Source organism: Scardinius erythrophthalmus, assembly GCF_964197995.2.
Source record: "Scardinius erythrophthalmus genome assembly, chromosome: 10".
Taxonomy (NCBI): Eukaryota; Metazoa; Chordata; class Actinopteri; order Cypriniformes; family Leuciscidae; genus Scardinius; species Scardinius erythrophthalmus.
Genome location: NC_138230.1, coordinates 32,627,156 through 32,653,762, shown reverse-complemented (window position 1 = coordinate 32,653,762; position 26,607 = coordinate 32,627,156). Strand labels below are relative to the sequence as shown.

General features: G+C 37.2%; 3 protein-coding genes across 12 annotated transcripts; 2 read left to right on the top strand and 1 right to left on the bottom strand.

Annotated features, from left to right (window-relative positions):
• Window positions 1–160: 160 nt before the first annotated feature.
• On the bottom strand, window positions 161–12,858 carry tmem268 (transmembrane protein 268). Of its 9 annotated transcripts, none has more exons than XM_081376159.1 (12): window positions 12,794–12,858; window positions 12,647–12,702; window positions 11,079–11,133; window positions 10,707–10,797; window positions 9,758–9,893; window positions 6,596–6,690; window positions 6,391–6,498; window positions 4,596–4,754; window positions 4,349–4,459; window positions 3,013–3,102; window positions 2,277–2,489; window positions 161–480 (listed from the first exon to the last, which is right to left on the bottom strand). In XM_081376159.1, exons 5-12 carry the CDS (start codon window positions 9,867–9,869, stop codon window positions 316–318), a joined length of 1,053 nt encoding a protein of 350 aa, XP_081232285.1. In that variant the 5' UTR covers window positions 9,870–9,893; window positions 10,707–10,797; window positions 11,079–11,133; window positions 12,647–12,702; window positions 12,794–12,858; the 3' UTR covers window positions 161–315. The 9 variants fall into 9 exon arrangements, with proteins under 9 accessions (XP_081232285.1, XP_081232289.1, XP_081232284.1 ...); XM_081376163.1 differs by having other exon boundaries at window positions 9,758–9,890; window positions 12,794–12,856; XM_081376158.1 differs by lacking the exons at window positions 12,647–12,702; window positions 12,794–12,858 and adding an exon at window positions 11,216–11,510.
• Window positions 12,859–12,930: 72 nt separating this feature from the next.
• Window positions 12,931–19,552, top strand: LOC308696851 (sialidase-1-like). Of its 2 annotated transcripts, XM_081375759.1 has the most exons (7): window positions 12,931–13,014; window positions 13,202–13,233; window positions 13,850–14,039; window positions 14,143–14,405; window positions 14,644–14,826; window positions 17,962–18,181; window positions 18,268–19,552. In XM_081375759.1, exons 3-7 carry the CDS (start codon window positions 13,982–13,984, stop codon window positions 18,486–18,488), a joined length of 945 nt encoding a protein of 314 aa, XP_081231885.1. In that variant the 5' UTR covers window positions 12,931–13,014; window positions 13,202–13,233; window positions 13,850–13,981; the 3' UTR covers window positions 18,489–19,552. The 2 variants fall into 2 exon arrangements, with proteins under 2 accessions (XP_081231885.1, XP_081231884.1); XM_081375758.1 differs by having other exon boundaries at window positions 12,988–13,233.
• A 501-nt stretch (window positions 19,553–20,053) lies between these two features.
• neu1 (neuraminidase 1) lies at window positions 20,054–26,607 on the top strand. The gene is made up of 6 exons (XM_081375760.1): window positions 20,054–20,317; window positions 20,941–21,130; window positions 21,254–21,516; window positions 23,582–23,764; window positions 23,869–24,088; window positions 26,102–26,607. Exons 1-6 carry the CDS (start codon window positions 20,252–20,254, stop codon window positions 26,326–26,328), a joined length of 1,149 nt encoding a protein of 382 aa, XP_081231886.1. The 5' UTR covers window positions 20,054–20,251; the 3' UTR covers window positions 26,329–26,607.

Genomic DNA, 26,607 nt, shown 5'->3' with positions numbered 1-26,607 from the left:
CACAAAACTATGTGCCGGTACAACATTTTGTACCAGTGCGATGGCTTATCAGTTTGGCTGGTTAATACAAAAACTGAACATGGAAGAGAAAGGAATAAATTCTTACTTCATCCTTTCACACCTGATGAGCATATGGAATCACATAGAGACCCACAATAAGTCAGGAAACAAATATATATTTCAATACAATGAAATCATAACAGTTTCAAGAGCAGCAAGTACAGTCTGTGGCTATATCATAATCGACAGCAAAATAATCATCCCACAGAAGATGACTAATACTTTTTAATGCGAGATTTGATTGTCATGTTCCATCTACTGCAGGACCTTTAACTCCACATACTCACACAAACACAGAGATGATGTGGAATGATTTTTCCCTGCAGCTGAAGGCCGCCGGGAAGGAGCAGGAAGCTTGTTTGAGACTAGCAGTCTGACATAAAGTGCACCGTAGGTCATCAGGAGCTGGTAAGCAATATCCTGAAGAAAACCATACACATTTTTTTACTTTAATTGTTGTAGATTCAACGTAATACTCAATGGTGATCCATAAGAGGACGCAAGAGAATCTTATTCCAAATATAATACTATTCTAATTAATACTAAAGCAACTTAACCACACTTTTACTTATGGGAATAATAAAGTTGCATAGAATGAATCATGATGTATTTTTAATCATATCTTAGGTGAGTTTGAATCACTGCAGGAATGAGAGAGGAGTCTTATATTTATCCGATGATGCATAAATTGACCAAAATGGTTATGCAAATGATGGAATTTTTTCTTATAAATAACCAATAATAATCAAATACATTATAAGAGAGAGTTTCTCAAACTGCAGGTTAAAACTTCCATTAATTTTCCTATACTGACAATTGTTGGGTTGGTGATTAGAAAAATTATTGTGCCTCCTTACATGGACGCATATGATACATAATATATAGATATATGGGTAACACTTTACAGGAAGGTTTCATTAGTTAATATCAGTTAACTACTTTAGTTAACATGAACTAACAATGAATTGCACTTCTACAGCATTTATTTATCTTAGTTAATGTTAAAGGGTTAGTTCACCCAAAAATGAAAATTCTGTCAGTAATTACTCACCCTCATGTTGTTCTACGCAGTTACACTATGTGAAAAGACTCGAGGCCCAGAGAGAAGGAAATGAAAAGTGGAATAAAGTCGTTATTTTTGTTTGTTTTTGCGCACAAAAAGTATTCTCGTTGCTTTATAAACTTAAGATTGAGCCACCGGAGTCACTTGGACTATATTAACAATGTCTTTAATACATTTTTCTGGGCCAGCAAGTTAAGGTGCCCATAAGCCTGCAGGAGGAGTGATCCAGCTCCCAGATTTCATCAAAAATATCTTAATTTGTGTTCCGAAGATGAACGAAAGTCTTACGGGGTTGAAACAACATGAGGGTGAGTAATCACTGACAGAATTTTCATTTTTGGGTGAACTAACCCTTTAATTTTAGCATTTACTAAAACTTGATTAAAATCAAAAGTTGTATTTGTTAACATTAATTAATGCACTGTGAACTAACATGAACAAACAATGAATAGCTGGATTTGTATTAACTAATATTATCAAATATTAATAAATACCGTAACAAATGTTTTGCTTATGGTTAGTTAATGTTAGTTAATACATTAACTAATGTTATTACATGGCTTGGCTGAATTCCAATGTAGAATGCGGTCTGTTATTTCTCGATAACAGACCGCTGCGAGCTATAACAGACCGTTGCCATGAAAAACAGCGCGTTGCTATGGACGCGGAACGGACTATTTTCTTTGGCGGAAGCAATACAATCGTTTTTAAAACTATAAACTCCTTTTTAAATCAATAATTTGTGTCAAATTAATTATTTATTTTGTAGGTAGCCATGTAATAAGCGGGATAATGTATAGAGAGGCGGTCGTTATAGCGAATAACAAGCCCTTCAGGCTGTCAAGACCCCTCCGCTTCGCGTCGGGGTCTCGTTCAGCCTGTCGGGCTTGTTATTCGCTATAACGACCGCCTCTCTATACATTATCCCTTACTTAACAAATGAGACCTTATTGTAAAGTGTTATCGATATATGATTTTCTATATCTATTTTAAAAATGGTAAACACACTATAATCTTCTATTGTAAAAATGTGAGTTGAGCAGATTTGATCAATTTCCATTTTCTGCCTAATTCCCTCTCAAACTGCCACTGGTAAGAATATAGTGACTGATTCATACAGTATATTATTCATATTAATTATACTTATTTTCACCTGATTTGAGAGAGTGGCGTCAGGCTTCAAGCTGAAGTGTTTTGTGAGTTTAGAGTCCTCCCGTTGACTGGTTGGTGAACTTCTCTCTCGTCCCTCCACCAGCAGGGGGCGCTCTTCCTCTGGAACCTCCTCGTCCTGTAATCCATCCTCAGGATCCAGGGTCGTGACCTCAGTCACTAGAACTAGGTGGGACATTCTTTTCTTGAGTTTGTTCTGTAGGGTAAAATGGGAACTTTGTGAGATTCACTTATTTGATCAAATAAAATATGTTTACAAATTGTATATCTTATTTTGCGTAACATTTATTTAGTGTCTAGTTACAAAAATGTTTTAATAGTTTTAGTTCTATAATAACCCTGTTCTCTCATAATTCCCTTGTTCCTATCAGAGTTAGACTAAACAAACCATAAACTGTTGAAGTACAATAAACTTGGATTTTTAAGTCATTTCAACTGACTTGTGTCTTGTAATCTTGTATAACTTATAAAAAACAGTTGAAAATTGCTTAACTTGTTTTGATGAGTTAAAGCAATGTAAAAACATATGTTTTTATTACTTATTGATCATATCATTTTTACAGTGTGAATATGTATCCTGCAGCATTTCAATTTAATCTTTACTCTACAATTGTTTGATCTACCATTATATTTGAATTATATTTTTTTTAATTGGTTACTTTCTGTAGGGCCAAGAAGCATCAACATAATAACAAATCAATGAACAAAAGCAAGCCAACCTGTACTTGATCCCTGACAAAACTCATGTCATCCAGTACTTCCACCAGACAATTCAGACACGGGGACAAGTCCCAGTATACACAGAAGAGCTGGAGGAAGAAAGAAGGATCAAGCAAAGCAGCAGTTAAACAAGTTTGTTCATTAAACCTTATCAGTTCCATCACATAGACTACAGCAGGAAGTTAACAAGATAAAGTTGCAACTCAGGAAGGTATTCAGTTATCTGATTAAACATATTTATTTTATCTGATTAAATAGTACAGCTTCTCTATTTCACTCTCATACCAGTAAAAAGTGAACTATTAATAACCAATTTCTGCCAGAGAAAATCTTGCTTATAAATTCAAACACTGTAATAACAATGTAATATGCATTTACATAATTTTGGTCAAAACATAATGGCAGTGTTAATTTGAAGTGAATTTAATTTTTCTTTGTTTTTTACTTCCAAACAAAAACTAGTGCGAGAAAATCAAGAGCAAAGGATGCTGGTAGTTGTGGAGTTGATTCTTAATATTGTATTTTAAAGGTTTAGTTTGCTCAAAAATGAAAATTCTGTCGTCATTTACACCCTCATGTCATTCCAAACTTGTATGAATTTCCTTTTTCTGTGGAACACAAAAGATTTTTCAAAGAATGCTGGTAAATGCCAAAAGTGTTTTGGTCACCATTCACTTCCAGTGTATGAAAAAAAAAAAAAACATTCCGCAAAAGAAAGAAAGACATACAGGAACAACATGCAGTGAGTAAATGATGAATTTTTCTGATGAGTAAAATTGATGAACCACGAAATCAAAACTGACCGTTCTTGTCTTTTTGTGAAATATTGCAGTATTTTTTAATAAATTCATGCACATCCTTATTTTTTTATTTATTAATTTGCGCTTGTGATCTTTAATCAAAATAACTTCCCCTCCCATTTGCAGCAAAAACTCTTCTCTGATGATGTGTTTACTGGCATGAGGGCGGGACAACCTGTCAATCACACGACATCACATCGATAGCAAACCAAGGATCCAATGATCCAATCAATTACCGATGGACATTTCACAGAGAAGCCGTTTCACACTGTGTCACAATAAGCAAGAAGGTCACAACTTCCGTTTAATGCTTTAAATTTCCCATGCTGCCACACAGCACACAACGTGTACAAAGTACACTGCACAATCAACACTGCTCCTGTTTTTAATATAATGCGTGTTTACTGTATAGGCTCATGCTGCCTACAAGTCTTGTCAGAATAATCATCAGAATTGTCTTTGAACTTTGACTTTTTGAGTTGGGAGACAATTAAAGTTTTATTGTGGATGGTAAGAGGAACTGATTATCAATTACCTGTAGTTTTCCTCTGCATTTATGCACCCAGTCGGCCACTCCCAACAGCAGCCCGTTCCTGACCATGTGCTCATTAACCCCCACCAAACGCACATCTGTGTTCATGTTGATCTGCAACAGATACACAAACACCTGTTAATATGCATTAAAAAGGAATACAGGTTTATTCTCAAAAAAGACTGAATTAGACCTAACAAGTAAGAGAGAGTGATGTCATCAGACCCTGATCTGTCATGTGACTGCCCACCTCTTTGTTGCTGTAGTGGAAGATGAAGATGATGGTGCCGGTGAGGATTATGGACAACAGACTGACACACAGACAGAGTACCCAGAAGTTTGCTGTGCTGCCTTCAAGGTACATGTGAAGGGTCGAGTACACAGCACACCACAGCACCAGATACAGCAACTGCAACACACACATAACACCAAATCAGTCCTGTATTTCCTTTAAGTTTCCTAAATTCCTGCCTGCTTATTTCATCTCTTTGCTGATTTGTAATTGTGGAAAACAGGTGATCAGGTAAATGATAAGCTTGTGAAGAACATGATTTCTGAATCCAAAATGTACTATTTTTAGGTTTAGGGGGGCTCTCATGACGACATATTCAAGTAACATTTCATCCAAAAAATACAAATAAAAGATACAAAAATATAAGAAATGTAAGTTTGCTTAAAGAAATCTAATCTTATTTTCCATAACGATAAAGAATCTGGACATTTTGCTTTTTTAGTAATTATTAGGCTACTTTAATTTTCATTGATGATTCTTAGATTGATATTATTAGAAAACAGTAATTATGTATTACAGTAAAGGAAATACTGTAAAGGCCTTTTCACACATAGGACAATAAATAACTAAAACTACTGTATTGCGATAAAGTTTCAATATTCATTCTAATCTTAGGGAAGTCCACATCACATCTATAACTGTGAACGATAAAAACATTAGCCGCTTTTCCACAGTCAGGCTGAACGTTTCTCTTTGGAATGTAATACAAAAGCGTCAGTCGTTGCATTGGTAACGCAAGAGTTTACAGACGATATGAAATGTATAGCGACCGCGTTATGGAGGATGATCAGATATATTAATTTTATTATTAATTTGTGGTATGTCGTAGAAATAGAGCACTTAGAGAGTTACAGAGAAACTGGTAGCCAGGCAACAGACAAGTTACCAATTCTGAATCGTCAAGACAACCGTGCAGAGAATTCCGGGCCGAGAACGGTTTGCAATCGTGCCACGCCGTGCCAGGCTAAAGTGGAAACACAACTGGAACCGTTCCTGAACATTCCGTTCTGCCCGACGATGGAAAAGCGGCTATTGATAGCCAATCAGAATCCAAATGACAAAACTGCAGCATGCTTATAAAAACAGAACAGTAACATATGTTGGTGTGGACACTTTATGTTCTTGGTGCGACAATACAATACTGCAGTGATGATGCTTAACAATTCAAGAAAAATTTACAGATTGCTATTTAAATGTACTATTTAGATGTAGTTTATTTAATATATCTTCATTTTTTTAAGAAAAATATGATTTCTAATAACATTGTTTGGTAACACTATTTTACAGTGTAGGCTAGTTACTGTAGTAATGGGCTAACTATAAATTATGCATAACTAACCCTAAATCAAACCCAGTAGCACTTTATTATAAGTCCTGTTCCCTATACTATGTACTTATTATAGTAATAGCAATAATTAGGTAATAACTAACATTGAACCTACCCTTAAACCTAACCTTCACCCTTGTATTACCCAGTAAGTACACTGTAAGTACATATTGTAAAATAAAGTGCAACCTCAAACCCTAACCCTAGTAAGTACATTATTATTACTCAGTACTTAAATGCATAATTACACTGTAACACAGACACACAAATAAAGTGTAACACACTGTTTTTCTTTTGATTTTGGAGTGAAATATGAACCGGGCCTGTACTTAACAGGTTCTGTGAGTTTTACCCATATTGTCCTGTTGACTTTGCTCAGTGGTGGAATGTGTGTGAACTGCAGTGATTTAGAAAGGGATTTCTTACTGGTGCCAGTATGAAATTAAAAATATTTGAGTTGAAAAGCAGGTATCGTTTGACGGATGGATGGTCTAGCGCTAAATGAAGTGGACCCTCAAAATCTTCTGCTGGAATCTGGAATAGATTTAACATCAAAATACAACATAGAAATAAGTTCATTTAGAAATGCATTTAATTATTTATTTTTTTACCGTGCTGGAAATGTACTAACCTGAAAGCCATTGGTTTCCAAAAGAGTCCTGCAGTGTGAAAAGTCAAACGTGGGAGTCAACCAAGAGGAAGTGGACACAGATGCCACACACTGACCTGACAGAAAGGCATCCAGTGAGGTCAATTAAACAGTTTAAATCTGAAATCCAGTCTTTAATACTCCAGTGTCTCTTTTTGTCAGGGAGAATTTGCACTGGATTTAAATGACCTATTAAGAATTGAAAATAAAAGTAATGCCTATTTAAAGGATGAAAACATATTTCTAATTCCTGTGGTCTTACGGAAAATCTACAGTATGATATGTCATGAGTCATTTGAGCATTACAAGCATTGGTTTCATTTTATTTTGATTGTCCCAAGTACACATTCTGTTGACTATAACTAACGTTGCACCAACACAGAGGTGGACAAAGTACACAACTTCCTTACTTGAGTGAAAGTACTGGTCAAATATTACTTCGTTACAAGTAAAAGTTGTAAAGACCGATTTTTACTTAAGTAAAAGTACAGAAGTACTCGTTTTTAAAAGTAAAGATAGTCTGGAGAAGAGCCCATTCAAACTCATTTCTGTGCCGCCGAAATCGCGGCACCAATCAGAAACGTTTGGGGAGGGATTTACATGATAACGACAGCGCAGCGACGCTGAAGGAGTTCTCACGCAGTGAAAAATACATCGCGGAGCAGAGAGGAGACTGACAACACGCTGGCAGACAGGACAGAGCAGGCTACTTTTCGGTTACGTTTGATATTAAACATATTAAACAAAGTCTCAGCTTTCAAATTTGGTCATTTTTTAAAAGAAATTTAAACAATAAATACCGTTTTGTTGCTCTTTAATGTGCCGTGACAGATCGCTGTAGAGCATCAGTTAAAGCTGTTCTTATGAACCGATCATCTCTTCCTTCTAGTTAATTTATAGCCTCAAATAAACATGAACAAACATAAGAAGGAATGTTGTTTTAACCACGGAAAGGCGTCAGTACACTCCGTTTTTCAAGTTTAAATCTTGTTAATCTACTCTCCTGACTGCTTTGTCGGACAAAATGGCAGATGGCGAAGTATGATTGGTCAGATCACCTGTCAATCAAGCTCCCTGCGAAGGGTTGGAATTTGAGCTATGTCGGTTGGTGACGCCCCTTTGGAAATGATTTGTCTACATAGCTTCTCCAGACCCTACACTCAGTTTCAACTGAGAAGGGTCTGGTTTTAACCAGGCTACCGCAGGTCCCCTTACATTGAAATGCACCGACATGTTTCTACAGTGGCCCTAAACGGACAAACGCATTTCGTTATGTTGTTCTTCGTGCAAAGAAGCTAGCTAAAGTCAGCGAACAAAACACTGACACAATGAAATAACATCGATTTACTGAATAATTAAGTAAACCTAATTTCTTAATTTATCTTTGTAAAGGAACCTCATTGCTTAACTGGCTACTCTCTGCTGTCTCATATTTTCCTGTCGGCCACCGTAACTTCTGTTGGTTGCAATTCGCAACCTCACCACTATATGCTGCTAAAAATTACACAGTGCACCTTTAAGTATCAAAAGTAAAAAGTAAATGCCAATGCATTTCTTTATTATTGTTGCATTGTTGTATGTAATACTTACAGTACCGTATGCCTCTGAAGCAACCTAGTGAATACACCTACCAGTTAGTAGTATCTGTGGAATTAAGAGCTTTTAGAATGTTATAAAACCTATAGAAATTAAACAACTGAATTGACAAAAAAATCTGAATTTTTTTACTTAATGCTCCTACCACCCCAACAAAAGAAGTTCACATCTATGTGTATCCATTCATTTAAATCAAGTGGTCTATAAAAATCCAACCTGGTTTAAAGGGATAGTTCACCCAAAAATAAAAATTCTGTCATCATTTACTCTCCCTCAAGTTGTTCCAAACCTGTATGACTTTCTTTCTTCTGCTGAACACAAAAGAAGAAATTTTGAAGAAAGTCAGTAACCAAACGACTGATGGACCCCATTGACTTCCATAGTAGGAAAAAAAATATACTATGGATGTCAATGGGGACCAGCAACTGTTTAATTACCAACCTTCTTTAAAATATATAGAGTTCAGATGCAAAATCCTCTAAGTGCCATCTGAAATTTTCTTCTAGAATGATCATTTTTATCAAGCTCAAATATTTAAGTTCAGTAATTTCACTTAAATGACAATTAATAGGTAATTTTCATTCCCATTTAAGTGAAATTACTGAACTTAAATATACGAGCTTGATAAAAATGATCATTCTAGAAGAAAATTTCAGATGGCACTTAGAGGATTTTGCATCTGAACTCTTCATATGTTCTTTTGTGTTTAGCAGAAGAAAGAAAATCATACAGGTTTGGAACAACTTGAGGGAGAGTAAATGATGACAGAATTTTCATTTTTGGGTGAACTATCCCTTTAAAACCCAGCTACACAACCATAGCTGTATAACTGCCCAACAGCAATACCGCTGTAACAAACAGCAAAACAGAAAGACCAATTTGCCATTGATGCGCGCATTGCGCCGAGGATCTGTCTTCCTCCATTTTGCCACCAGTTGATTAGTGTTCAAAGAAAATGATGGGAAATCGCTGAACTTCACGACACGCGACCCTACAAGAGTGATACTGATAGGCTGTCTGTCACCTACAAAAAAACAATCACGTTTTAGAGACGAAAAAACATCTTCCCCTGACTGACGTTACTACTTTCTACTCAAGGACCTTGACAGAATGTAGTGGAGTAAAAAGTACGACATGTAGTGAAGTGAAAGTAAAAAGTTTTCAGAAAAAAATAATACTTATTACACAGATACTCAAAAAGTGTACTTAAGTACACTACTGAAGTAAATGTACTTTATATAACTGTCCACCTCTGCACCTACATGTCTACTAACTCTCATCAGAGCGTTAGTAGAGTATTAGTAGACTGGTTGGGTTACGGTAAGAATAAGTTGACATGTAGTTGCAAAGTTACTTATAGTCAGTATATGTTCAAAAGGGATTAGCAAAATAAAGTGTTACCCAATCATCTCACCATTGTGTCCTTCAGGGCAATTAAACCATGTGGTAAAAATCACACTGCAGTCACACTGTTTGATGATTTCAGTAAGCTGTTTTTTTTTTATACTGAAAGAGGACAGGCAGAGAGAGAAACAGGGCAATATGTACCATTCCTCCATGTGGATGTTCTGCTTCGCTCTCCTGCCATGGCTGACTGTCCTGTGGGGGATTGAACATCACTTCTTTCCTCTTCATTACACTGCCGCTCCCTCTCCTCCATGGTGACGGTCACTGTCAGAACCTGCTGGAAAACCCGTGCACCAAAATATTAACACTTTCTCACAGCAGCCGAATCTAAGTTGCAAACACTCTTAAAAATAAAGGTTCCAAAAGGGGACGGGTTGTCAGAAATGCTACAAAAGAACCACTTTTGGTTCCTCAAAGAACCTTTCAGTGAACAGTTCTTAAAATAACTTAGTGTGAAGAACATTTTAATAATATGAAGATTTTTTTTTCAATATAAAGAACCTTTTGTGAAATGGAAAGCTTTCATGTACGTTAAAGTTTCTTCATGGAACCATCAATTTTAGAATGTATAAAAGTATAATTTGACCAACTATTTAAAATGAGCGCTTAAGGAACTTAAGACCTGCTTATGTCACCAGAGAGATGTCTGTCGGTTTCACTGTAAGGTCCAGCTATGACATCTTGATGAAACAATTGCAGTCAAATTGAACTTAAACTTGTGCATGGCTGAACTGCTCACAATAAGATCTTAAATAGATAAGGTGAATTTTTATGCCGTACCGACTTTGTTTCACGGCCACGATATCTTTGGGAGTTTCATTCACAGTAAAGTAACTCTTAGTATCTGCAGTAATAATAGTGATGCTTGCCTCCACAAGCACCACAAACTAATAATGTTTATGAAGGTAACGTGAAATGTAACATAAGAAAAGCTACATTATGCTTACTGTTATCTAAACGTATTGAGTAGTTTCATAATTCTAAATAGTTTATGTCATTCAAATGAGATCTTGCACTCAGAAAGGAGACTCAAAAGGAGTGTTCAAACTTCATAAAAAGCCAAAAAATGACAAAGAGCGTGATGACAAACCTTTTAGTCAGTGCAGCTTGTTTCAGTCGATGCTTTTAGCACAGTGCACTGCCTGTTTAAGAACAGGAAACTCCAATCTTGCCGTCGACTTCTGTTTTTAGTTTCGTATACAAGAAAGTAAAGAAGATGTTAGGGTTTCTCAACGTTAAAGAAAACGGATAGCATTTCTTAACCAGTTTCACAAAATGTCCTTTTAAGTTATTGTAAGTGATTGCAAGAAGTGTCTTTATGCATGTACACAATATGCATCAATGTGCATTAACCTTTGCATAGCCTACATTAAAGAGATACTGCTTCAGAGAGCTGTTAATGTTTTACCATTGTGACTTAGGGAACACAAATCAAGATGGTTTTACAGCAATTTCAACAAACCTGTAAACACACAACAGCGTTCACAGCTGACTCCACTGTAGCTGACTCCTACAAGCTGAAGAAAACGCAAAGATAAGCAGATATTATACAGCAGGAGATTACCCTGAAAATGATCCCTCCATCTCATTCTCACTCACCCTTGCTCCTTATCTAATAAAGCAAACACGTTTTACTGCTGAAGAACAGTGTGCATGTGACAGCAAGTCCATCTCTTCATTGTGTCTGCCTCTATTTCTTCAGTCACGCCTGCTGTTGCCTCAATCTTTGTTCTTTTTTCTTATTAGGCTCCTCCCACTGTTTTTAACTCATTTATTTAGCTCTTCATATAAATTTGTTCTTTTTCCTAATATTTCCATCAGGCTCCTCTTGTAGTCTTTTAACCACTCTCTTTCTCTTTCACTCTCTGTGAGTGTTTCTTCCTCTTTTATGAATGCAAACTGATTTTAAACCCTCCCCCTTGTGCTCTTCCTCTATCTCTCTATTTTCTGTCATTTCTTTTTCTCAGCTTGTGACTCAGCTCAGTCTGAACACATGACTGCAGGAATGCACGCACAATTTCACAGACCGATGCTGAAATGTGTGCGCTTGTGCTTGAATAAGAGTGAGCCCAGGAAATAAAGACACATGCTATAATGATGTTGTGGTTTTCACATGTATTTACTGTTGCCAAAACTGGTGCTGGTCATTGAGTTTGTAGAAAACAAACAAAACAGGTTTTGAGTCAAAGTTCCATTGGCAATGTTCTCTAGCAGTGGTTTTATATGGTTTCATACACCTGGTTCAGGCTATTACAGTTTATTTATTTATTTATTTATTAATTTATTTATTTCAGCCAGTACCAGGTGTATAAGGGCAGAAAATAAACTTCCCTGGGAAATATTCAAAAGAGTAAAATGTGACAACTTTCCCCAAATCTCGATTTCAGTTTGTAACTTAATAAAATTGGAAATAAATCCCTAAAATTTATAAAAAAAAATCCAAAGAAATTGCAATAAATACAAAATTTATCTCAGACATCTTAGGAAACATGTAAATCTATAATGGTTGTACATGAAAATAAAAGTTAGCAGCACACTAATGCCATCAACAGGCTTAGTTAAAAACTGCATCTAACTTTGCACAGCAAATCAGGTTAATGTACATGAGTTTCCATCTATGTGTAATATTAATGGTTATGAAATAATTATTCTATAATATATTAAACGTGATTAAAATTTGTAGCACAACAAACAATGTACAAGGTGATAAATAGATCAATAAAAATAAATAGGCTATAATATAATATTCATATTAGAAATCCTTTATAATTAAATGGAATTTTTGTTTAATAATATGTAGAAGTAATGTTCTGGGAGACATTATAAAATGTATTTATTTATTTATTTATTTAAATTATTTAAAAGCAATGTGTTCTTTAAACAGTCCCAAGGACCTCTGATATCTCACACATAAATTGGTAGAATATCAACTGTTTTTGTCATGATGTTAAGTTTAACACAGGTCAAGATGTCGGCTACTTATTCTATAACGCAAAACATAATTGCACAGACAGCCAATCAACATCCTACCCCAAGTTTCATCCTGTAATGGTCAACGGACGTGGTCTCTCTGCTGCTGCATTATGCTACAAATAAATCATAGGTTTTCATCTCCAAATGAACCAAACACATGTATAGCAATGAATGATCAAATTTAATCAAATAAAATATACTCACGGTCCTATTTTTCCTTATGTAAATAGGTCTGGCATGTGATTCTGACGTCTCGCAGCTCGCAGTGGAAGGAGTGTTGCCAAGTCCGCGGTTTTCACTTCGAACTCGGCTACATTTACACTGTTGCCGCGGGTTGAAGCGATTTTGATTAGCAATTGAGCTGGTTTTGTTATGCAGACCTGGCAACCCTGAGTTTCAGTCACATGACTGTATGGTTTGAGGATGTGAGTACTGGAGTGGTCCGTTGTTGTCATGTTTCGATACTTCAGGATTCACAAGCGTTATTAAAATAAATAAATACCTTAATCAAGAAATTGTCTCTTTCTCTTCATGTGCTATCTGCACTTGTCGCTGCCTTAATCGTTTCAATGGATTTTATTCGACAATTTGGGATTGTACTTGGGATAGCAGTGCTTCCCTGTGCGCTAGCTGATAAGTCTCAGGTAAATACTGTAACGTTACATGACTGTCACATGATAGTGTCTTGTTCAGTACAGGCTGTTGTTCGACTATAACATTAATATGCAGACTGAAGTGTAATTTAAGATTTATGTTGCAGTGGTGCATGCCTGTAAAATTAGTGTTTTCAATTTTGCACTGTCCTGTTGTGCTAGTTGAGAACTCATGAAACATAATTATATTTACATTTTTCATACAGATCTAGTAAATCTTTCCTTTATTTTTGTATCTTAATCCCAGTCAAAATCTATGTAAAAATTATTTTACATCCCAAAACAGTCAGCCACATATATACATCGACTCATTTTACCAAATTAAGCAAGTTTATTTGTTTGCGTGCACATCTTTACAGAGATACTATGAACGAACTTGTAAAGTAGTTCATTTTTAGGGGCTTTATTTATTTTCTATTTATTTATTTATTTTATTTGTTAATATTATAGAAATAATAGTTACTGAAAAGGGCCAACAAGATAACATGTTGACTCCAAACTTATTGATTTGTCATTTGATTGTCATGTGACAAAGTTTAAAGATCAGTTTTTAACTGATTTCTTCATCCCTTTGTTTTATTTTTGTAATTCTACATGCTTCCCACAGATTAACCCACTGATATATGAGGAGCAGTTGCTATGGGTCGGCGGTGGAGCCGGTCAGGTCAACACTTACAGGATCCCTCTGCTAACCTTCACAGTACGTGGTAGTCTGCTGGCGTTCACTGAGGCCAGGAAAATGTCTTCCAGTGACATCGGGGCGAAGTTCATCGCGATGAGACGTTCCACAGACAGAGGTGGATCATCCACTTTCACTGGCTCCCTCCTGAAATGCTTCATAAATTGAGTAAATGGCTATTGCTTTAGATTTTTGCCTAATCTCTTTCTTGTATTTCTCAGGTGCCACCTGGTCTCCCACCTCATTCATTGTGGATGATGGTTCTCTAGCAGATGGGCTGAGTCTTGGTTCTGTGGTTGTGGATGAGGAGACTGGTGCTGTGATACTCATCTATTCTCTGTGTTTTCACCTTTATTATTGCAACCCCTCCAGCACCATGATGGTGCAGAGCATGGATGACGGGTTCACCTGGAGCGCCCCACGAAACCTGTCCATTGAGCTGGGGGTGAAGAGCTTTGCTGCAGGGCCTGGCTTTGGAATACAGGTGTGGTTAGCGCTGTCTGCTTTCTGTTCCTCCTTCAAACGAAAACATGACTTTTAAGACTTCCTGTTGTTTATGATGCTGTTATGACTTCTCGGGTTATATAAAACTACATTTTAATGTATATGTTAAGCATTGGTTTGTAAAGGAGAACGAATAAGCTCACGTGACCTTTTTCCATGTTTTTTCTGCCCAAGAGCAGTTTATATGCTTTTAGTTCATCACACGCCTGTGTTCACAGAAACGTTATCCACCCAATGTGGGCCGTTTGGTGGTGTGTGGCCACGGTTCCATTGCTGGTGATGGGGTCTTCTGTATCCTGAGTGATGATCATGGTAAATCCTGGAGAAATGGAGCTGCTCTGAAGAGCATCCCTTACAATCAGCCTAAACAAGAACTGGACTTCAACCCAGATGAGTGTCAGGTAATATTACACAACTTTATCTCAATAGACTGTATAAATATATATGACTAAAGTGTTGAGCATTTAATTGAATCTGACCATTTGAATGTTGTTGAGTCATTTCTTCGCTAGGATGTTAAGAAATGGAGAATGTCAGACTCTTTTTGAGCCATTGAAGCCCTAAAAGTCAGTGGTTCTTAAGCTTTTTGAATCCAAGGCTGCCCATTGTCCACAAAAATATTTTTTCAACAAAACTTTTCCAGTTGTTTGCGATTTACTGGATAAGGATTTAAGCAGAAGGATTTAAAAAAAAATGCTGTACTTATAATTTCTACCCCATTAAATATTTAGAGCTTGGCACAACTGGAAAAATTTATATTCATTATGCCCATGGATTTTTATAATTTTATTCCAGGTTTTTTAAGACGGTTGTTTAGGGAGGTAAATTAAAGAAATATCTTGATTTTTAGTTGATTTAGCCTATTATAATGCTCATTTTAAGGCCCCTTGGAAGTTTCCTTAGGCCCCCTGGTTCAGAACCGCTGCTATAAAAAGTGAGACTGACTTCTAATATTGGGCCAGTCCAAATACCTATACTTGCAGTCTTGGCCACTTAAAGGAACACTCCACCGTTTTTTCATATTAAACTATGTTATTCCCTTAACTAAGATAAGTTGATACATACCTCTCTCATCTCAGTGCGTGCACTTAATCGCTCTGGCTCGCGGTGACACTTTGATAGCACTTAGCTTAGCCCAGTATATTCAGTGGTATCTAACAGCAATGAATTTAGAAGAGACCAAACACATCAACGTTTTCCCTATTTAAATACAGTTACATGAGTAGTTACAAGACCAAGTATGGTGACACAAAATAAAACGTGGCGCTTTTCTAAGCGGGTTAAAAAGGATAACTATAATGTAGGGCGGAATAGCACTTTTGGGAGTACTTCGACTCGGCGCAGTAAAAAGTCACGTTTGTTCTACTTCTAATGACAGAAGTGAGAGGAAGAGGATCAGGCGTGACTTTTTACTGCGCCGAGTCGAAGTACTCCCAAAAGTGCTATTCCGCCCTACATTATAGTTATTCTTTTTAACCCGCTTAGAAAAACGCCACGTTTTATTTTGTGTCACCATACTTGGTCGTATAATTACTCGTGTAACTGTTTTTAAATAGGAAAAAACATTCATGTGTTTGGTCACTTCTAAATTCAGTGCCGTTAGATACCACTGAATATACTGGGCTAAGCTAAGTGCTATCAAAGTGTCACAGAGCGAGATGAGAGAGGTATGTATCAACTCGTCTTAGTACATGCATGAAACAGGAAGTAAGTGCCCAAGACTGTCTCAGGCCTTAAAATGCCAAAGCTCAGTGCCCTTAACGCACACTCAACCCACACTTTCTTAAATATAGCTTCGGACCAGTATTTGGGGCTAAGTGTATCCCATTGTGCATCATGTTCAGGAACTCGCGTGCCCCGAAATCGCGATATGACAAGAAAAACATTCCACTGTAAGTTAAAATAATTAGATATTACATATAATTTGGTAGTTAAATTGATTAATGTTTTTTTTGTACAGCATTTGCACCTGCTTTTTATCACTTAATTAGCACCACTATTAGCCTACTACTGTCTACATTGTGTCATCTGTTGCATAGGAACTACTGAACATTTAGAAGCTACATTAGACTACACTTCATCTCGAAGTTAATTTTAAAATGCAAAGTATTGAAAATCATAATAAAGCTCTAGAAACACTTGCATTTTTACAACTACCGTATAAGTGTGTCTCATCGGGTAATAAAAAGTTCTACACAAACTTGTGGTCTTCACACCTACTTGAACACTTGAGCCAAATACAGAAAATACATCATGTAAGTAGACAAGTAGTCAAGTGCAAAGACAGCAAGTGTGAGAATTTGGTCAGGCCCAGTGTTCACTTTCTGTAAGACACCCCTCTACTGTCCACTCTAGGTGTTTTGTGCCGTTGGTCACATTTGAATGTTTGCGTTGTAGCAGTGGACACATTTTGATTATCTAGAAAATGCAGTCATAGACTATACAAAGATTCACCAGTGGTACTTTCATTGCTAGTTGTCATGTGGTTTGTCGCTGTGAATATTTCATTGTAAATAAACAATTTCAATTTGAATTTCCAAACATGAGTCATGTAGCAATGAAGCTACTGGTTAAATAATGAGATTAATATCCAGTTAAATTCAGAGTAAAAAAAAGAACAGAAACTGTGGTTGCCAGTAATTCATTGTAAAATAAAAAAATAATACTGACAATTTTTTCTGTATTAGGAGATGGCTATATATATATATATATATATATATATATATATATATATATATATTTAAAATATTTCATATGCAAATGATATAATGTTAATATACCAATACGGAAGGACCAAAATCTGCTTTTTAACTTAAAATGTACTGGTAAACACCATAATAATATAAGGTGGTATTATAAAAAAGCCACATAATGAATCAGAGTTCATCATAATATGTGGCCTGACCATAAAACATGGCCAATATTCATGTATCGTTTAGAGTATCACACACAAAGACAAAACACCATCAGGGACTTCGAGGACTGTCATTTTACTGTTTTTCACCAAAAAAGCGTCCATATAGCTATAATAAACTGTATAACCTGTAAGTTAATGAAAACGTAATGCGATGCACTCATTGTTTTAGATGAGACGTTATAATGACGAGCAGAATGCATATATCCAACATTCGCTGGTCAAAAAACCTTGGAACTCCACTTGAGCTTGATTTTAGTCAAATGTTAATAATGTAATTACACGTGCAAGTGTTGGACCATATATAAAGCCACAATATCAACCTTGACAACACCGTGTTTATTTTATTTTTTTTAAATACAGGTTTTTTTCCATTTCCTCAAAAGTAGTGGATTTGGACGTACAAGGTTACTGCCCGACAGCGACGATATAATGCAATGTTAAACCATTTACAGTTTTAGCAGTTAACCAATTAACATGTTTTTACTGTACTGTACTCTATTCTTTTTTCTGTAAAACTTACACTCATTTTTTTACAGTGTAGGCTTGATATTAAACAGCTGCACTACTTGACTTTTCATTTGACTTGACACATTCCCCTCCCTTATGTCTGCCTTAACAGCCAGTGGAACTAGAGGACGGAAGCATAGTCATCAATGTACGCAACCAAAACAACTACCACTGCCGCTGTCGAATAATAGTGCGGAGTTTGGACGGAGGCGAGTCTCTGCCTGTGGAGGAGCTGGTATTTGACAAAACGCTGATTGACCCCGTCGTTGCAGCCGGTGCCCTGCAGAAACAAGGAGTGATGTTCTTCACCAACCCTTCCAACTCTCAGCACAGTGAGGAAGAGCAGTTCACAAGGTCTTACTTAGAAATATCAAAGTTAAATCTTTACGGAACCGTAATTTCTGTTTTTTGTGCACAGGGGTCAATCTAACTCTTCGCTGGTCTTTCACTGATGGGAAGTCTTGGGAAAAGGAGGCAGTCCAGATCTGGGCGGGGCCAAGCGGTTATTCGACTATGACGTCATTCAAGGGTGATTCTCCAGAGGACAACAAATACATCTTCGTCGTTTATGAAAAGGGCCATAAAGATTACTGGGAGACCATCTCTTTTGCCAAAATTCATCTATATGGAGGAAAATAGTATACAGGTGAAGAAAGAAAAGGGATATTTAGGACTTTTAAAATGAAAATGACTGTGAGAAAATCAAGATATCAGCCTGATGCAAAATAATTTTTACATTTCTCTACATCACATATGGGATTACGGCTGGTCTGTACTATTCACTGCTTTGATATGAATTCCACTCCAGAAAGAATCAAGACATCCTGTTTCATTGTAAGATTCATATATAGCCGACAGTAATGTAATAGTATAAAAATCTATTACCTACTGGTAATTTTACTCCAGTACTTACTTAGTCTCACTCCAATGCACAAATCTTTCTATAGACTATTAATAGACTATTTGAAGGTTTTTAAACCACTCAGGTGATGTTTATCGTGCCAATCCTTTTGTTTCTTCTTTTAAAGATTTGTTTTAAATGGGGTTTACAATAATGTGACTGGGGTGAATCTTCATGAAGCTACAACAATCTTAAAATGGTTGTTTTCTACTGTAACTGATTCAACACTGATTGATTTGAAAGTCTTGAAATAATGTTTTAAAGGTACACTGTGTAACTTTTTGTTCAGTATTCATATAATGGGCAAGTACATTGTGAATCCAAATTCCAAACTGTGCTTTTGTCCTATACTGAATCCCTGTAGTACTCCTACAATAAGGGTTTTGATTCTGAGCTTTTTAGACCAGCGACACGACAACCGACAAGTAGCCCAGTACCTGCGTGACTCATCGTATACATAAAAAGAGAGAAGTAGCTCCGGCTACAATGTTGTTCAACAAGATGCATGCAGTTTTGTTTATTAACCTGTGCCAAAGTGCCAAAAGTTACTTAGTGTACCTTTTAATACAGAAATGTTATTTGATTTTAATTACCTTTAGGTGTTTCTCCAGTTGTATTTTTAAATGACAGCCATTTATTTTGGTAACATCCTAATGTAAGCGAAATATTACATGTTGAAAGTCATCCAAAAGGCTTTTGCTGTTTTACATTTGACATTAAAACATTTGACTTTTCACTTGATTTGCTGAATTGCACAGGGACATCTTTCATTGTTCAATAAATTTTTCTATTTTGATACAGCAACTCATTGTTTAATTTTAATTCTCATCGTATAAAATACATAATACAGCTTTGCCTGCCATTATGTTTTAAGATAGCAACATTATGTGTGTGTGTGTGTGTGTGTGTGTGTGTGTGTGTGTGTGTGTGTGTGTGTGTGTGTGTGTGTGTGTGTTACACGAGAAAAATACACAGGTATTCAATTACCATTCAAAAGTTTCAAATCTGTAAGATTTCTCTTATGCTCACCAACGCCACATTTATTAAAAATAGCCTACAGTAACATTTATTTTGACTAGCAGTATAAAGCATTATGCTCATATTTTCTGTCACAGCCATGATGTCATGGATTTCTCCATCATGAATTTCCCTCATTTTAAGCGGGTCCTATTTATTTTGTAGCTAATGAAAAGGTCCAATGTTTACTTGTGTAGGCCTACATCTGCAAAATAAGGATATTGTTAAATTTGCCAATATTTTCCATATTTGACATTGTTTAAGTATATGGTGTCCAAGATAAGTTATTCAAGTGAGGGCTGCATATCTGTCGTTGTAAAATGTCATGTCTCTCAGGAAAGTAAACAGGTCTGTTAAACCGGTTCTCGTGTCTTTTAATTCATCGGACTGACTGACTCGTAGTATGCTATGCGCGCTTGTAATTTAGAAATAGCCTGAAAATATTACAGAATTACAATAGTGCACATTGACAACAGTTGCTGTCATGTATCGGACTCTTTTGCAGATTTTGCTTCTGACGGTACTGTGTTCATTTGCGCGAAATAAAAAGGTAAGGTTTACAGTTTTGTTTATCATTCAAAACTATGACGATTATTAATGACAAAACATTACGCGTCGCGAACAAACAATCCAATAAAATACAACACATGTAGCTATTAATTTGTCAATTGTGACCGTGTTGTAAGAGAAAGTTTGCAAGCAAAGGGAAGTTTGTGAGACTGTCGAAAACTAAATCTTTGTGGCAAAAGTCCACGTAGTCCGAGTTGCGAAAACGTCAGAATTGCAAGTTATAAACTCGGGATTGCGAGAAAAAATTGTGAGATAAAAAGTAAGTAGTCTATGTATTTATTATTATTTATCCCTGGTGGAAACAAGCTTCCATAAATATGTTTTCTCTATAGCAGTGATTTTGTGTATTGTGTAGTAGACCACTTTGTTCAAAATTGTCTTAAATGAGGGAAATGTTTGTGAATTCTGATGTTCAATGATCTGAATATTTTCCTGAGCAAAAAATGGTAGAAAGGTTCTATAGTTTATAGTCAAAAAGCCAAAGCCTTCACAGAACCTGTTTGTCTTTCAAAAGTAAGCTTCACTGAGAAATGTTAACTGGAGTAAAAAGCGCCACAAGCCTCACCTTTTTCCTTTTGTGATTTTTTCTTTTCACATAAACAGATCAATCCTGCTGTCGATGATGAGCAGCTGCTCTGGGTCAGTGGTCAAACTGGGGAAGTTCACACCTACAGGATTCCCCTGCTCACCTTCACTTCTCAGGGGAGTCTGCTGGCTTTTGCAGAGGCCCGGAAGATGTCCTTCAAAGACATCGGAGCCAAGTTCATAGCTTTAAGACGGTCCACAGACAGAGGTGTGTCACACTGAGATCCAGTTTAGTAGCTCACTCGATGATCTGAACCGAAAGACATGTAAGATTCTGTTTTTCATTCTCCTTTTCTTCTCAAACTATCACTTTCGACTGACACATTCTCAGGTGCCACCTGGTCTCCTACCTCATTCATAGTGGACGATGGTTCTCTAGCAGATGGGCTGAACTTAGGTTCGGTAGTTGTGGATGAGGAAACTGGTGCTGTAATACTCATCTACGCGTTGTGCTTCCACCGTCACCATTGCAACCCCTCCAGGACCATGATGGTGCAGAGCCTGGATGACGGGTTCACCTGGAGCGCCCCACGAAACCTCAACCCTCAACTGGGGCTCAAGAGTTTTGCTCCTGGACCTGGCTTCGGTATACAGGTGTTCATTTAGATGTACACTCATCTCTGGGTTCTTCACTTACACCTCCCATAGTCTCATATTTTAGCCATATTTTGAATACAGGCAGCGGCATCATATTTTAGCTGACTTTTTAGTCAGTGGTCACATTAATCATTGTTCGAGGAAACAGTCATTTCAATAGGAATTTACACGCTTTGGAATTTCATGTGAGTGCAAATAATTTCCCCTCGCAGATTTCGCTTCAAATCATGTTGACCAACAGAAATGTTCTTGGTTTGAAAGTGACCTGTGTTTTGTGCATCTCTACACTATTGACAATAGACAATGGACCATTTTTGTCTGCAGAATTTTGCTGAAACTTCGCACACTTCACCGACAGACACTGACTAATGCGGACAATCACCAGATTACAGTATGTCACTTTTCAGACATTCCATGACCCAACAAACATTGATTGAACATGTTCAGTAGATGAAAACAAGCCTTGACCAACATCAGTAGCTGATCTGACATAACCTGATGTCTGTTGCTATTGTTTGGCGTCTGTCAGTGCAGTGTGAATTGGCCTTTAGTCAGATAAGTTCTCACTGCGTCCTAAATCGAATACTTCCCTAGTATATAGTAGGCGAAAAACAGTACGCCAACAAGAGTAATTTGTCTAAATACATAGAATTAAAAAAACTGTAGGCGAAGAGTACCCAGATGACTGACTACTTCCATCAAGATTCTAAAGTGTGCATTCAATGGACACTTTAATATCCAATAAGGCCACGGGAGAAGATTTGTGAATGGCAGAGTTAAATGACTGACGCCCTTAAGTCACATGACAGTGACAACAGGTTGGATGTAGTACGTCCGAATTCCTTACATTCTACACACATTCTTACTGTATAGAATATTCTTTTTTAATGGTTGCGACATAAGTTTCAAACTATACAGTATGCGATTTTGGACGCAGCAACTGCCTTAACTACGGAGGTGATGTATACCAGAACAAAAAGTACCACAGTACCAAAAATATAAAGTGATATGATACCAACACACTCAAAAAAGTTATATATTTATATTGAAATAAAATGTAAAAAATTAACTTTGCTAGGTATAAAATTAGTTAATTGATTCCAGCACGTTTCCGATTTGCCATTTACCAAGAAGTGCGATTTAAAACTCGTGAATTTCACTTAAGTCTTAAAAGTTCTTCTTGAAATTATTATTTCTTTAATTTAATACTTTACATTTATTCTAAATTCATAATTTGATGTGGAGTGCACTCTGGTGGCTCTCAAGGGCACTCCAGCTGGTGTCCGTTACAGTGTTATTTTAGTACTATTCATATAATATTATAGAATTGATTAATTTTGGTTTACATTTTAGTAATTTTATTAAGTGCTTTTTGTCATTTTTATTTATATAATATTTCTTTTTAGCTGGAAATTATTTTATTTCAGTTTAAGTGCTGCTATTCAATGCAGCCTGGCAGTAGAGGCAGTGATGCATGAAAGTTAATATTTAAGTGAAAAAAAAGCATTAATGCATGATTTGACTATTAAAATGTAATGCATTGATTGTATAATTCAATAGCTGATTATCATTATTAATGATGTCCAATGTGTTAAAGAGGACATCTCTGATTACATGATGCTCAGTTGCATATATTTGACATATATAATTTATATAAACAATAGCATGTTGTTAGTTTGTTGTTAATCCTTGCTTGATTAAAGCTTGCCCTTATCTGCCAACAAATGTCGTCATGCATATATCAATATCAATTTGTAGTATTATTATCTATGTCTCCATTACATGTTGGGCAAATCTATCATGCAAAATCAGTGGTCTGTTTGTAGATTTAGCATCAACACATACTAAACCAGACCTAGTCTACATGACAAAAACATCCTATTTTTGTTTTATTTAGTTTTTTCTTTCTGCTTAAGAGTGAGTTTATTAAAAATAACTGATACCGCATAAATAGACCATGGAAAATACTAATTCAAATCTGAAGTTGACATTTCTTCCAGTCATAGAGATTCATTAAATGATTATTTGATCTCTTACCATGTTTTGTTAATGGTGCCAACAGAAACATCATCCACCTGCTATTGGGCGTCTGGTGGTGTGTGGCCACGGCAGCATCGCTGGAGACGGAGTGTTTTGTATCCTGAGTGATGATCATGGACACACATGGAGATACGGAGCTGAACTGAAGAGTATTCCATACAACCAGCCCAAGAACAACTTTGACTTTGAACCAGATGAGTGTCAGGTATGAAGAACTTGTAAACTATGTACTTAGAAGCTACATACAAACTTCTGTGAATCAGAAGAATTTAGAAAATCTTCAAACTTCTGTCTTGTGTTTCATCAAAGCCAGTGGAGCTGGATGACGGCAGCATCATGATCACTGTGCGTAACAATAAAAACTATCACTGCCGTTGCCGTATGGTTGCACGCAGTCTGGATGGAGGAGAGTCTCTGCCGGTGGAGAAGCTGGTGTTTGATCACACACTGGAAGATCCTGCTGTTGCAGCTGGAGCTTTAGAGAAGGACGGAGTGCTCTACTTCACCAACCCAGCCAACTCTACAAGCAGTGAGCATGATGATATCAGAAATTAATCCAGTTCATCCAAAAAATGAAAATGTCCTGATTATTTTCCCACTCCAGAGCAATCCAAGATGTATATGTCTTTCTTTCCTCAGCCGTGGAAAAAATAAGGTTTTGGAGGAAAACATTCTAGGATTTTTCTCCATTTATAGCAAGTGAATATTGTTCAGTGTAGACCATTTAAATTGGACCATTCATGACAAGACTTGGTAGACTTTGAAATTAGCAGAAATGGATAATATTTTTGTTCATTTGTCAATCAGGCACAGCTTATATTAATTGCTGAATATCAGCCAATTAGTCTGTCTGTCCTCAATATACACTGCTCAAAAAAATAAAGGGAACACTTAAACAACACAATGTAACTCCAAGTCAATCACACTTGTGTGAAATCAAACTGTCCACATTAAGGAAGCAACACTGATTGACAATCAATTTCAAATGCTGTTGTTCAAATGGAATAGACAACAGGTGGAAATTATAGGCAATTAGCAAGACACCCCCAATAAAGGAGTGGTTCTGCAGGTGGTGACCACAGACCACTTCTCAGTTCCTATGCTTCCTGGCTGATGTTTTGGTCACTTTTGAATGCTGGCGGTGCTTTCACTCTAGTGGTAGCATGAGACGGAGTCTACAACCCACACAAGTGGCTCAGGTAGTGCAGCTCATCCAGGATGGCACATCAATGCGAGCTGTGGCAAGAAGGTTTGCTGTGTCTGTCAGCGTAGTGTCCAGAGCATGGAGGCGCTACCAGGAGACAGGCCAGTACATCAGGAGACATGGAGGAGGCCGTAGGAGGGCAACAACCCAGCAGCAGGACTGCTACCTCCGCCTTTGTGCAAGGAGAAGCAGGAGGAGCACTGCCAGAGCCCTGCAAAATGAGCTCCAGCAGGCCAAAAATGTGCATGTCTGCTCAAACGGTCAGAAACCGACTCCATGAGGGTGGTATGAGGGCCCGACGTCCACAGATGGGGGTTGTGCTTACAGCCCAACACCGTGCAGGACGTTTGGCATTTGCCAGAGAACACCAAGATTGGCAAATTCGCCACTGGCGCCCTGTGCTCTTCACAGATGAAAGCAGGTTCACACTGATCACATGTGACAGACGTGACAGAGTCTGGAGACGCCATGGAGAACGTTCTGCTGCCTGCAACATCTGTGAAGAGCACAGGGCCCCAGTGGCGATTGGACCTGTGGACGTCGGGCCCTCATACCACCCTCATGGAGTCTGTTTCTGACCGTTTGAGCAGACATGCACATTTGTGGCCTGCTGGGGGTCATTTTGCAGGGCTCTGGCAGTGCTCCTCCTGCTTCTCCTTGCACAAAGGCGGAGGTAGCAGTCCTGCTGCTGGGTTGTTGCCCTCCTACGGCCTCCTCCATGTCTCCTGATGTACTGGCCTGTCTCCTGGTAGCGCCTCCATGCTCTGAACACTACGCTGACAGACACAGCAAACCTTCTTGCCACAGCTCGCATTGATGTGCCATCCTGGATGAGCTGCACTACCTGAGCCACTTGTGTGGGTTGTAGACTCCGTCTCATGCTACCACTAGAGTGAAAGCACCGCCAGCATTCAAAAGTGACCAAAACATCAGCCAGGAAGCATAGGAACTGAGAAGTGGTCTGTGGTCACCACCTGCAGAACCACTCCTTTATTGGGGGTGTCTTGCTAATTGCCTATAATTTCAACCTGTTGTCTATTCCATTTGCACAACAGCATGTGAAATTGATTGTCAATCAGTGTTGTTTCCTAAGTGGACAGTTTGATTTCACAGAAGTGTGATTGACTTGGAGTTACATTGTGTTGTTTAAGTGTTCCCTTTATTTTTTTGAGCAGTGTATATCACTACATATTTACACATACATTGATTCTATAATATTTCTTTCTATCGTTTTGCCTGATGTCTGTGGTTTTGTGTGTGCCATAAGAGAGAAGCATATATTGTGTATTCATGCTTGTAAATATACCTATAAGCAACTGTGATTGTTGTTTTCTCTAGGAGTGAACCTCACTCTTCGCTGGTCTCTGAATCACGGTAAATCATGGGTGAAAGATACTCTGAAGATCTGGGCGGGGCCAAGTGGATACTCTTGTATGACATCACTTAAAGGCAAGGAAACTGACAATCAGAAATACATTTATGTCATCTTTGAGAAAGGCCAGAAAGACTATTTTGAGTCCATCTCCTTTGTGAAAATTGACTTGTACAGTGTCAGTGACCAATGAAGAAAGGCATTGATGGGCTAATCATGGAAAATGCTTTTTTTAATCCTGAATGTTTTTTTAATATGTCTTATAGCTTGATTGTATGCCAGAAATATCTATATAACATGCATTTTGGATAATGTGACTATATGTACCCTATGTGACTGTAATATATGTGTGGGTGTTTAAATGTATTGTAATGTACAATGTAAAGCGACCTTGAGCTATGGAAAGGCGCTATATAAATAAAACTTCTTCAGAAATATAGCCGCACAAGCTTTTCTAAGCTTGTGGAACCTG